The sequence below is a fragment of the Schistocerca gregaria genome, chromosome 2, assembly GCF_023897955.1.
Source record: "Schistocerca gregaria isolate iqSchGreg1 chromosome 2, iqSchGreg1.2, whole genome shotgun sequence".
In the NCBI taxonomy this organism is placed as follows: domain Eukaryota; kingdom Metazoa; phylum Arthropoda; class Insecta; order Orthoptera; family Acrididae; genus Schistocerca; species Schistocerca gregaria.
In genome coordinates, this window is record NC_064921.1 from 887,683,786 (window position 1) to 887,696,145 (window position 12,360).

Genomic DNA, 12,360 nt, shown 5'->3' on the forward strand with positions numbered 1-12,360 from the left:
TTGTAGATTTATTAAAGAAAAAAGAAAACATGACCACAATCCAATGACATTCCTTTGCACTTCTCCTCCCCCACCCCTCCCCTTTCACTCTGTTACACAACCAGAACACAATATAGGCATTAACATGGCTCTACTGCACTTAAAAATGGGACACACATTAAATACCTGTAAATATTTGTTTCGATGTCACTTCATTTTACAATAAATATTAGTTTTATACCATGAAAACACTATATTTAATAATTTATGAGATTCCATCAGCTGCAGCCTGGAAACTTATTAGTCCCAGAGAAACAATGAATAGGAGCTTTTTTGTGATAAATTTAATGTAGTTTAATTTTGTACTGGGAAACATTTTTGCTAGCAGCAGCTGCTTTTGAGTTACTCACAAAAACCATAAAAAAGTTACCTTTAAACACAGACCCACACTTACATGCCAATGGTGGAGATTTTTAAAATGCTGCTACTCCCTCTTACCACTATACTAAAAATCTCTCTCTCTCTCTCTCTCTCTCTCTCTCTCTCTCTCTCTCTCTCTCTCTCTCTCTCTCCCCTCTCTCTCTCTCTGCACATTTATAAATTCTTTGTCTAACATTTACAGTAGTTTTTAGGCTTCATTTGTGCCTTGTACATAAAAGATAAAAAATTCTTAGTCATTTTTCTCATGACTTAGGTGATATCCCTGTATATAAACATGTGGAAGGAGTGGACATACTTTTAGTGATGGTACTTACCTCAGACGGGTCTTCCCAGAAGTTTGCATTGTTATTCCCGTAATATATTGTGAGTTTTTCATTCCAGAACTCTCCATTGATCTGGACATCATAAGTTGTTCCCCCTGCTGTCAGTTGCTCGACTTGGAAATGTATATCAGCTCCATCCTCTTTTACCATATGCTGAGTCCATCCCTCTAGCTGAGAATTACCGGGATTCTCAAGCCACAAGGACTGTTTTGTTACACTACCTGAAACATATATAGATATATGTTAACCATTGACTTTACCAGAGCAGAGTGGTAAATGATGCATTTAATTACATTAATGTATAGCTCTTGATATACAAGCTACTGAGACTCCTTACAACCCCTCATAATCAGGAAGTAAAAAATTGATTTAACTTATAGGACATAAATGCTTTTGATTTATTATTCTCAATCAAACGACAAATTTTTCACTCATGCTTACCTAAGAGACCGGTGTGGAAACGAGCTGTTACTGCATCCAAAAGACCATCACCATTAACATCCTTCCAAATTACACGATGATAAGAGTAATCTTGGTCCTGAAAAAATAAGCATTGCATAATATCCAACTAGAATTTGCTGCAACACATACTAATAAAAACATAATGTTAAATTCACTCCAGTTTCTTTAGACTTTCAAAGACATTTAAATCTGTTGGTATTGTTTAACTGCCTGGGACCATAATATCACTTTATGTGGAAATGTAAGTGCTTAAAATCTAACATGAAAGCTCTCTAACAACAATCACCTTAAATTGGCATGGCACATTACCTGTTTATTACAGGTTTCATGCTATGTTTGCAATAAATTTAACTTACATCTAGAGAAGCAATGTTGTAAGGCCCATCAAATGGCTCTGTACCAGTAAAGTAGATATTCAAACATCCTTTAGTTTTGGTGGGCACAAGAAACCCAGATGTCCAAATTATTCCCTCGCGGCCCACTACTGAACCTGTAATTCAGAGAAAGCAACTTGATGTAGTAATTCTAATCATATGTATTACGTCACAAATTTTATATTCATGAACAAAAGATTGGAACAATCCAATTAGGATGACATGTAATGATGAAAGGTAATTTACTGAATATCTACTTGATAACATTTCATAATATAATGAAAATGCATACTGTCATGTTAAAATAATAAGAACGACACAATCATATACGTATATTACAAGAAAGGCAACTAAATGGGTCTTCCTCTTCCGCTGTTGTTCTTCTTTTTTTTTTTGGGGGGGGGGGGGGGGGGGGCTTTATCAGCTATCAGACTGCTTTGATGTGATTCATCACAGCTCCTTCTTCTGTGTTGACCTCTTCATCTCAGTGTATTACTTACATCTGACACCGTACATTATTTGTTGGATATATCCCAATCCCATCAAAACCTGCAATTTTTACACACTAAAGCTCTCTACAACACCATGGACATCATTTCCTGCTCAAATGCTCTTTTTTATCTGATACTTCTTAAAATGAATTTATGTAACTTTACACAGAAATCTGTAAGCTGCCTCTATAATTGTAAAGTTAAAACCTGACTGATAAGAATACTAGGATTATACTGAAGTCAAGATCTTCTGACAAATTATAGAAGAAGCTAAAAAGTATTCTTTCACTATACTTCTGAATATCTGAGAACTTTTATTTCCAGACTCATGTACATTGGCAACCTGTTATACACTTTTGAACCAGAACTCCATTTTCCAGGGTTGTGCGGTAGCATTCTCGCTTCCCGCGCCCGAGTTCCCAGGTTCGATTCCCGGCGGGGTCATGACCATAGATGTTAAGTCCCATAGTGCTCAGAGCCATTTGAACCATTTTTTCCATTTCCCAGTATGGTTAGTGGGGCAGGTTAGGGATATTCAAGTAGCAGAGTGGCAAGCAGGTGAAAACTTTGCACCAGGCAACAGAGTCACTTGGAATTATTACATTATGGATGAATGTATTCAATTTCTGTGAACTCCAATTGATGGCTTGTAATGCATAGCAAATCTGTAAGAATACCTTTAGATTTTACAATTTCCTGTAAAATATATGAGATGACCATCTCTCTTATTTGATATCCTTCTTATATTTTGGCAGAAAAGAGTTAGAGTGTATTATCCTTTGTAATGTCCAAGATGCAATATATATATATATATATATATATATATATATATATATATATATATATATATATATTGCCACTTCTGTATATATAGCTATTCAGCAGCTTTGTCTTTCAGAAACACTTACCTTTTCATGGCCTAATGACAATATTGGAAAGCAAAGGGACTTGACAAACAGTGTCTGGATATACTAGACATTTCTGAAAAGTACACACTTGTGTTAGCTTGTCATTTATGTATATATGAAAAGAGCCTCTACCTGAATTGTAGTTTCTAATGTTATATTTCTTTTTTGTTATTTTTATCTTGTATTTTCTGTAGCTTTATACTTGGGTCCATTTCTTTCCGTTGGGCTCCTTTGCTCACTATTTCATTAGTTCTTTCTCATATTTTTGTCCATTGCATGCTTTTTGTGGATTTTTTGTTTTCCTTTTTCTTTAAATTTATTTTCATTTCTATTCTCTAGCTGGGACACCTGCATTTCATGTATCTCACTAAGAAAGAGAAACTTCAGGCCTCAACAGTCAGATAAGGTGGTCATATATGTGTGAGTTGCCTTTGCATGAGGGGAGCAGTGTGATTAATATTTTTCTTCCATTTTGTACTGATGTTCTAACAACGTTTTTTTTCTGTGTACAATTGTCTGATCATCTGTGAACATTTCTTATGGAGTTAAAATCATTATCTGGCAGATCATTTACATATAATCATGAACATCAATAGCCCTACCATACTTCCTTGACATACAACAAATGCCACTTTCACTTCTGACGATGTCACCTCATTAAGAATGAGGTGTTTGATTCTGTTATCCAGGAAATCTTCAGGCCAAATACATACCGGGTCCAGCATTTCATAAGCATATATTTTATTCAATATGTGATGCTGTAAAAATGTACTAAAGATTTTCCAGAAGTTATGAAAGATGTGTGGAAATGTTGCTCCACAGTGAAAACTATGCATGTAATGATGCAAATGAACACATAAGGTTTACTTACCACTCACTGGTGTACATAAAACACAGAATGGATAGTAACCAGCATGGTTAAAGAGCAGTACACATCAGTCATGAAAATCAAAGTTCTGTAATGTCTCTGTCAGTGACTATGTTTTACAATGGAAATAATCTCACAGCCATAAATGAAATCACCCTGATCTGTGTTATTAATAGGCTAGTGGACCTAATGGATGAGCAGAGCAAGCTGAATATCATGCAGCTGGTTCAAAAAGTTTCTTATAATCAGTTCAGGTTGAATTTAATATGGCTCTTTACAATAATTCTATGTTATTCCATCCTAGGATAGTGTGGGAAAAAAAAACCACCTATATCTTTCTATGCGTTTTCTGATTTCCCTTATTTTATTATATGATCATTTCTCCCTACGTAGGTCGGCATTGACAAAATGTTTTCACATTCAGAAGAGAAAGTTGGTGATTGAAATTTTGTGAGAAGATCATGGCACAATGAGAAATGTCGTTGTTTTAATGAGGTAAACCCCAAATCCTTTATCATGTCTGTGAAATTCTCTCCCCTATATTTCAATAATATAAAATGTGCTGTCCTTCTTTGAGCTATCTTGATATATTATGTTAATCCTATATGGTAAGGATCCCACATCAAGCAGCAGTACTCCAAAAGAGTAGTAGGCAAAATCTTTTGTGGTGTTTTTTTTTTTTTTTTTTTTTTTTTTTTTTTTTTTTTTTTTTTTTTTTTTTTTTTTTTTTGCATCTTCTAAGTGCTGTGGCAATAAAACACAGCCTTTGGTTCACCTTCTCTACAATAATATCTATGTTTTCTTTCCAGTTTAAATTGTTTGTAGTCATAATTCCTTGATATTTAGTTGACTTTACAGCCTTTAGATTTGATTGATTTATCATGTAAATGAAGTTTAATGGATTCCTTTTATCACTCATGTGGATAACCACACACTTTTCATTATTTAGGGTGAATTGCCAATTTTTGCACCTTACAGATATCTTATCTAAATCATTTTGTAATTGATTTTGATCTTCTGATGACTTTACTTGATGAAAAATGACAGCATCATGTGAAAATAACATAAAATGGCTGCTCAGATTCTCTCTTAAGTCGTTTATATAAATAAGCAATAACAGAGTGCCTATAACAGTACCTTGGGCAATGCCATGAATCACTTCTGTTTTACTCAATGTCTTTCCATCAATTTAGTCTATCATTCTAGAATTCCATTCATAATAATTAAGGAATGGACTGTATTTGTTTCTAATTTTAGCTAGGCTTATATGTTATGTGTAGACTGCTTTCATAAGTATGCAAGAGTAATTCTCAGAGCTTGTCTTTCACACTCCTGCTGTTGATTAGTGATACATTCAAATTTTCTTTGTATGACCAGAAAGATCATGAACTCTTTTAACTTAACAACACTTGTGGATTTTCCCACTAGAGTTACAGCTAATTCTACAAGTCGAATTGACAACATCTTCTTAAACAGCAGTAGAATTCTAAACATAACTATAAAACATATATTGAATGGGCTCTCAGACCATGATGGTCAACTACTTTCAATTGATAATGTTAGCCCTCTTTGTAAGAACAATTCCTGCAGTAAAACTTTCAGAGTAATTAACACACAGTCTATCAACAGCTTCTGTAATACCCTACAAGAAGTAGACTGTGACCAGATTGAGCTCTCTGACAATGTTAATGATAAGTACAATGCTTTTCTAAATGAATTTATCTGCCTATTCGAAGCAGCCTTTCCTAAAAGGACTGTCAAATCCAAATGTGAGACCTACTCTAATAAAAACTGGCTAACTCTGGGCATTAAAATGTCTTGCAGAAGGAAAAGGAATCTGTATGCCTCACTCAAATCCAGTTATAGTGTAGAAAAGGAAAAACATTACAAACTACACTGCTCTATCCTTAAAAAAGTTCTAAGAAGAGCAAAGAGTATTTCTATAAAATCAGAAATTGATGTCTCTAATAACAAAATTAAAACCATATGGGGCATAATAAAAAGGGAAACAGGTAAACTCCCCACTGCAGAAAAAACAATAGAAATTAAAACAAATGATACCATTCGTGACAATGTTGAAATAATCACTGATAGTTAACAACCAGTTTCTGGCATCAGCACTACAAACTGGAAAAACATGTACTGTTAATGAAGCCATGTTATCCCTTCAAAAAGCTATTAATGAAAAAAAACAAGCAGATTAAAGTGTCTCCTGTCACAGTACATGAAATTGAGAATATAATTAGAGAGATGAAGAGCAAGAATTCTGTTGGCATAGATGGTATCTCTTTAAGATTACTGAAGGAGTGCTATAAGCCGATAAGCAAAATACTGTGCCACATATTCAGTGAATCCATCCAGCACAGGATTGTTCCTGAGAGACTATAGTATGCTATTGTCAAACCTCTCTTTAAAAAAGGCGATAAAGCCGTCGTTACCAACTATCAGCGTATCTCCCTTTTGACAACATTTTCTAAAATTCTTGAGAAATTGGTTCAGAAAAGACTTATTGAACACTTCATGCAGTATAAGGTATTAAACAGTAGCCAGTTCGAATTTCAACAGGGTGTATCAACAGAACAAGCTATTTTTTCCTTCACCCATCAAATCTTAGAGGCTTTTAATAATAAATTATCTCCTGTTGGTATCTTCTGTGACCTTTCTAAGGCCTTTGATAGTGTTAATCATGAAATCCTCTTAGCAAAGGCTGAATATTATGGTATAAGTGGCTCAATTGGTTCATGGGTTAAATCCTACCTAGTTGGAAGAAAGCAGAAGGTCATGTATAACAACTCTGAGGGGTACTCTGTGTCATCTTACTAGCTTTCCAACTCACTTTAGTCTTTTTGCTGATGACACCTCTATCCTCATCAACAAAACTTCCAACCTCAATCTTCAGGAATCAGCCAATATTGTCTTTAGTGAAGTATGTAATTGGTTTGTAAATAATGGATTATCACTAAATGTTAATAAGACCCAGTTTGTGCATTTCCAAGTAAGGAAAAAAGTTGAGTATCAATTAAGTATTACATTGAGTGGTAGTGAGTTACTATAAGTTTCTGGGTGTACACATTGACAACAGTCTAAAATGGTCTGAACATATTTTGCACCTCCACAAAAAACTCAGCTCAGCAATATTCGCTATTCGTATTATTTCCACTATATGTGACCGAGACACCACAAAAACAGCTTATTTTAGTATTTCCATGAATTATTGCTGTATGGCATAGTTTTCTGGGGTAATCAGCCGCTATCCAAAAAAATATTCATTGCCCAAAAGAGAGTTATTAGGATAATTAGCGGAGTCCAGCCTAGACATTCTTGTAGGAACTTTTCAGAAAATTAGGGATACTGACAACTGCATGCCAATATATCTACTCCCTATTATGTTTCACTGGTAAAAATGGACAATCGTACAAAACCAATGATGCATACCATACCCACAATACCAGGAGGAAGATGGACCTCCATTATGAATCAAAAAACCTTACTAGTGTACAAAAAGCTTTACTTTGTCCAATCTCACCACTTTCATGAATGACGATGCAATGATGAGGATACCACAAACACCCAGTCATCTCAAGGCAGGTGAAAATCCTTGGCCCCTCCAGGAATCACAAATAGAGCAAGGGAAAACAGCTGTCTGTATGCCTCCACATGAGCGATAATTTCTCATATCTTATCTTTGTGTCCCTTGCACGAAATGTACGTTGGCGGCAATAGAGTAATTCTGCAGCTAGCTTAAAATGCTGGTTCTCTAAATTTTCTAAGTAGTGTTCCTCAAAAAGAATGCCACCTTCCCTCCAGGGACTGCCATTTGAGTTCGTGAAGCATCTCTGTAACACTAGCATGTTGTTTGATATTACCGGTAACAAATCTAGCAGCCCACCTCTGAAATGCTTCAATGTCCTCCTTTAATCTGATCTAGTGCTGTACTCAAAAATAGTGTCCTATATCTGATTTCCTTTGCAGATGAACCACACTTTTCCAAAATTCTACCAATAAATCACAGTTCATCGTTTGCCTCCCCTACCACAATCCTTACTTGCTCTTTCCATTTCATATCACTTGGCAATGTTATGCCCAGATATTGAAATGATGTGATGTGTCAAATGGGGCACTATAAATGCTGTTTCCGAACTTTAAGGGTTTGCTTTCTAAGATAAAACAACCACCTCTTAGGCACAAAACATGTACTGTGCTATTTGAACATCTGCTTTTTTAATGTTGTGCATGTCTGACATATTCTGGGAGAATCTGTAACTCCCCACACATTGTCATAAGCCAAGAACCCTGTACTTGAGATTGTCACAGTATCCACACAGTCTTTGGTTTAAGGCTTACACCTAGATTCAGGCTAGACAAGAGGACCACATTCAGTTCTTGTAATATTGTTAAATATTATGAGATGTGCTTCCATTTCATGAGCCACAGAGAATCTGTCTCCACTACCTTTGATAGCTGCTGAAGGCATCTAACAGCTTTAGAATCAAGATGGCAGATCTCACTGGTGCCTGCATGATCTAATCCTTGCAGCTAGTTGCATCCAATATGTTTGAAAGCTGCCAATAAAGCCTTCTTAGAAACATTGATTCCACATTGGTTTTCTTCCTAACCTGTTTCCCTGACAGCCTCCAGTATCTCCTTCTGTGCAATCATGAACCTTCCTTGGCAATCAGAGTCCCAAATGATGATGCAACTCATGATATCTCATCATGGCTCATGTGGTTCAGCCAGTATACCAGAAACAGTCAACATTTCATACACGATGTTGTGGAATACAGGGACAGCCACATGGGCACTACTCAAACTCTTTTTTTTCCACAAAAGATCCAAGACCAATTACTATCCATCATTTACTTTTCATATGAGGATTGGGCTGTGAACTACAGCATGTTGACACTGGACATGAGCAGTCATTGCTGGTCACTGGTCATCCAGAGATCACCTGAAGTGCCACAATGCTTTAGCTGTGAGAAATCTTGGGCAAAGACATTAGTCAGTCTGTGGAGAGCTATCGAGAAAAGACAACAACAGAGCAACAGGGACAGGTGTAAGCAATACAGAGAGTGTTGCAAGTTTGCTTGGGCAACAGTGGGGCAGCCGGGTGGGGTCTGAGTTTGAGATAACAAACAACGATCTTGTTACCAAAGCATGAACAAAGGTTCTTGTTCCATATGGGCAGATGGTGACTCGCGTCTTGCCTCCAGTGGAGGCTGAGCTGACAAAACACAAGTGGATACTAAATGTGGCATGTGCTCTTGAGCAATAGTGCACAAGAAGAGTGTCAAATGAGTGGTGCATGATGAAAGCATTGGTTGTGCAGTCATTTGCATTCCAGTTGCGATTCTTCTTCAAGCACTGCTAGCAGTTGGAGGGTTCAGGGCTTTCCTACTTACTGTTGTCCTAAAGGTGGGACTGCTGCAATGCTTTAGTGTGTTTGGCTGAAATATATTTAAGTTACTGAAGATTTATTGAATTAGACCCTGAGGGTATGCACTTTGTATGGTAACGTGGGATAATATGGCCATACAGCAGCTTTGCTGGCAAAGGAAATATCTTCTATGGAAAATGGATGGGATGTGAAAAGCACAAACACAAGTCAATACATTTATAGACTCATCTTTCCCTAATAAAGAGAAGGCAGCATTCAGCAGTTTCAGATGGTTTAAATTACTTGGTTACATAGTTGCATATAATTACTGTAAATGACTTAACACTTAAGTAAATAATGTAGAGTGTGCTCGTAATGTGAGTCCTTGGATTTTCTGCATACCTAATCAATGAAATAGAAGTCATGCGAAAAGGAGCTCTTCCAAGTAGTTCGCAATTTAAATTTAAAGCACAGTAGCTGAAATTATATGCTCATCTGGTGCACTTCGAGCAAAACATTTCATAGTAGAATTAAGTTACAAAGATGTCTAGAACAACTGCAAAGTAAGTAATTATTTTATCATGAAGACACCATTCAGTTTCGATCTTTGCAGTGCCAGACAAGTATTTGTATGTCTCATATTTTGTGCAAAGACATCATTAAATGAAGGGAGAAGGGTGAAATGAATCTGATAGCATGTCATAAATTAGTACTGGTTTTAATTTTCCGTGCTTAAGCATAAAATTATGTATTAAATGCAGAGTGAAAATAGTGTAATGCTAAATGGATATGAAAGTACTTGTTTTGTGTTTTGATGAGCGTTTGTAGTTCCGTTGCATAGCTTTTTTTTTTTTAAATTGCAACAAATTATAAAATTATGTGGTGATAAATGTGTGTAAAATTATATAATATATGTAGGTTTAAGTATTTAAATCTTATAAACAATCTTGTAAACAAATTGTGGCCATGTTTAGGAATTATTTTGATTAATGTAGTGTCACCTGACCCGAGTCAGGACTGGGGATATGAGCACGAAAGTGGGGCTTTTGGTCATTGTCCGTTGTGGTGGTAAGTTCGGAGCGGCAAAGTGTTGCGAGTGTAACCATGGACACCAGTGTATGCAAATAAATTGTGAAGGAACAATGTGAAAGTGTGAAGGAGCGAGACAATAAACCATGAGTACAAATTGCACCGATTATCATTCATCCAGATCGGATTTATTTGTGAACTTTAGTATGCATGGCCACAAAATTAGAAGTGTTTTTTTAAATAAATAAGTTTCAATGTGAACTTATATAGTGTACTTCATTTTGTGCAAGGTTGTGGTACAGACAACTGTGTATTCAATTCACTGCTGTTCAAAGGCTAGCCAATATATGACTCAGTATTAGGGGCGCAAATGCAACTGCTCACTACTAACCCCCTTAAGTTACAACTTATATTATTGTTGTGTTTTAATGGGTAATCTTATTATATCTAATTGGTTGGCCTATCATTTGAATTTGCTAGACCGGTCTATCTTGCCTATATGCAAGTATAGTTTAGGCCTTTTTCTGGACTATAAGTTGTCTATTTCCTGCTGCATTTGGTTAATTAGGATACTTAATATTAGCCTTAAGGGTTTCTGTGTCAGTTATCATTTTCATTTAAACTATGAATTGTTTCCTAAACTTGTCCATAGCTGCCCTATTCCATTGTTGTCCCCTCCAGCTTATACACTGAATCAGTTGTAGGTTTGTTGGATTTGAGTGCAAGTAATCTTTCCTTTGTTTTTTATTATGCTCATACTCTGTGATTTGCTTGATTGTATTATTAATAAATGGTTTTAAACTAGTTAAGTATTTACAACCCCCACAATACCCGCCACTTGGCACTCAAAAAGTGTCCTGTGCCACAACTGGCAGCACAATGTGGTTTTGTGTTTTGAGGATGTGTTGTTAGTACATAAGATAATTGTGCTATTTTTGTGTCCTTCTGCTCTTTTGCTATTGCTAATGCAGGGATGGTAGTTAGAGATGTGACAAGAATTACTACTTCACAGGGTAACTCATCCTTACACACCCATGCCATTTCCCATTCCTGACAAGTCTCTAACTGTCATCCCTGGAATAGTAAAAGCAAAACAGTGGAACAATGCTGAAATATCACTGTTACATTACATACTAACAATACACCCACACAACACACAATCACATTCTGCTACCAGTTGCGGCATAGTACATATGAGTGGTAAGTGGTTGGAGGATTGGGGCTGTAAATACCTGTCACTTTTAGAAACATTTATTAATAATATGATCCAGATAAATCAGAGTGCATCAGCACAATAAAAATTGTCAGGAAATATTACTTGCATTCAGCTCCAAAAAATACACACAAACACTGTTAAGCTCATCAAACCTATTTAAATGATATCGATATGTGGTTAATTATGTATATGTATCTTTTACTGTGTCTTACACCTTTGTCCCTACATGCTGTTGCCAGTCATTCCCAGTTCATTTACTTGTGTGTGTAAGCTAGCATCTAGCAAAGTGTACCAATGTGCACAAGTTCATCATGTTCTCAATATACACAGAACCTCAAGAGGTTATGGGCCCAGATACACAGATAACCGATCGCTGTTTAACACCCATGTGTCGTGATTTAATGCCGTTTAAAACCCACATGTCATGATTCAAAGTTCAGTGTGCTGTTATTCACAAAGAAGAATTGTTTGAGTTGATAAATATGGCAACAAATTATCTAATTAATGTACTGAATCTAAAAGGATGTGACATTCGCTATTGAAAATGTGCTTATTCTCGAAGGATTTGTGAAGTGTGTCTCAGAAGTAGTTTCATCAGATGATTCAAAGGCTAAAGCAAAGATAATTCTTATGATTGAGCCATCTTTATATGTGCACATATGAGAAGCATAAATGACAGTGAGCTTATGAAAGAAACTGAAATCAATGTTTGACGACTCTGGTTTTGCGAGAAGAATAAATTTATTGAGAACACTGATGTCAACACGTCTAGAAAAATATGATTGAATGATGAGCTATGTGAACCAGACAGTAGATAATGGTCTGAAATTACATGGAATGTGATGAGTGGATTGGTTTGCTATTGCTAGCAGGATTGCCAGAAAAATATTCTCCC

General features: G+C 36.0%; 1 protein-coding gene across 1 annotated transcript in view; it reads right to left on the minus strand.

Annotated features, from left to right (window-relative positions):
- The window catches only part of LOC126335321 (uncharacterized), an 88,547-nt gene that overhangs the window by 45,020 nt on the left and 31,167 nt on the right, over nt 1-12,360 (minus strand). The window contains exons 3-5 of the mRNA XM_049998478.1: nt 1,562-1,695; nt 1,185-1,281; nt 735-964 (exon numbers count right to left, since the gene is read on the minus strand). Coding sequence (XP_049854435.1) covers nt 735-964; nt 1,185-1,281; nt 1,562-1,695 — 461 coding nt within the window. The remainder of the gene's footprint in view (nt 1-734; nt 965-1,184; nt 1,282-1,561; nt 1,696-12,360) is intronic.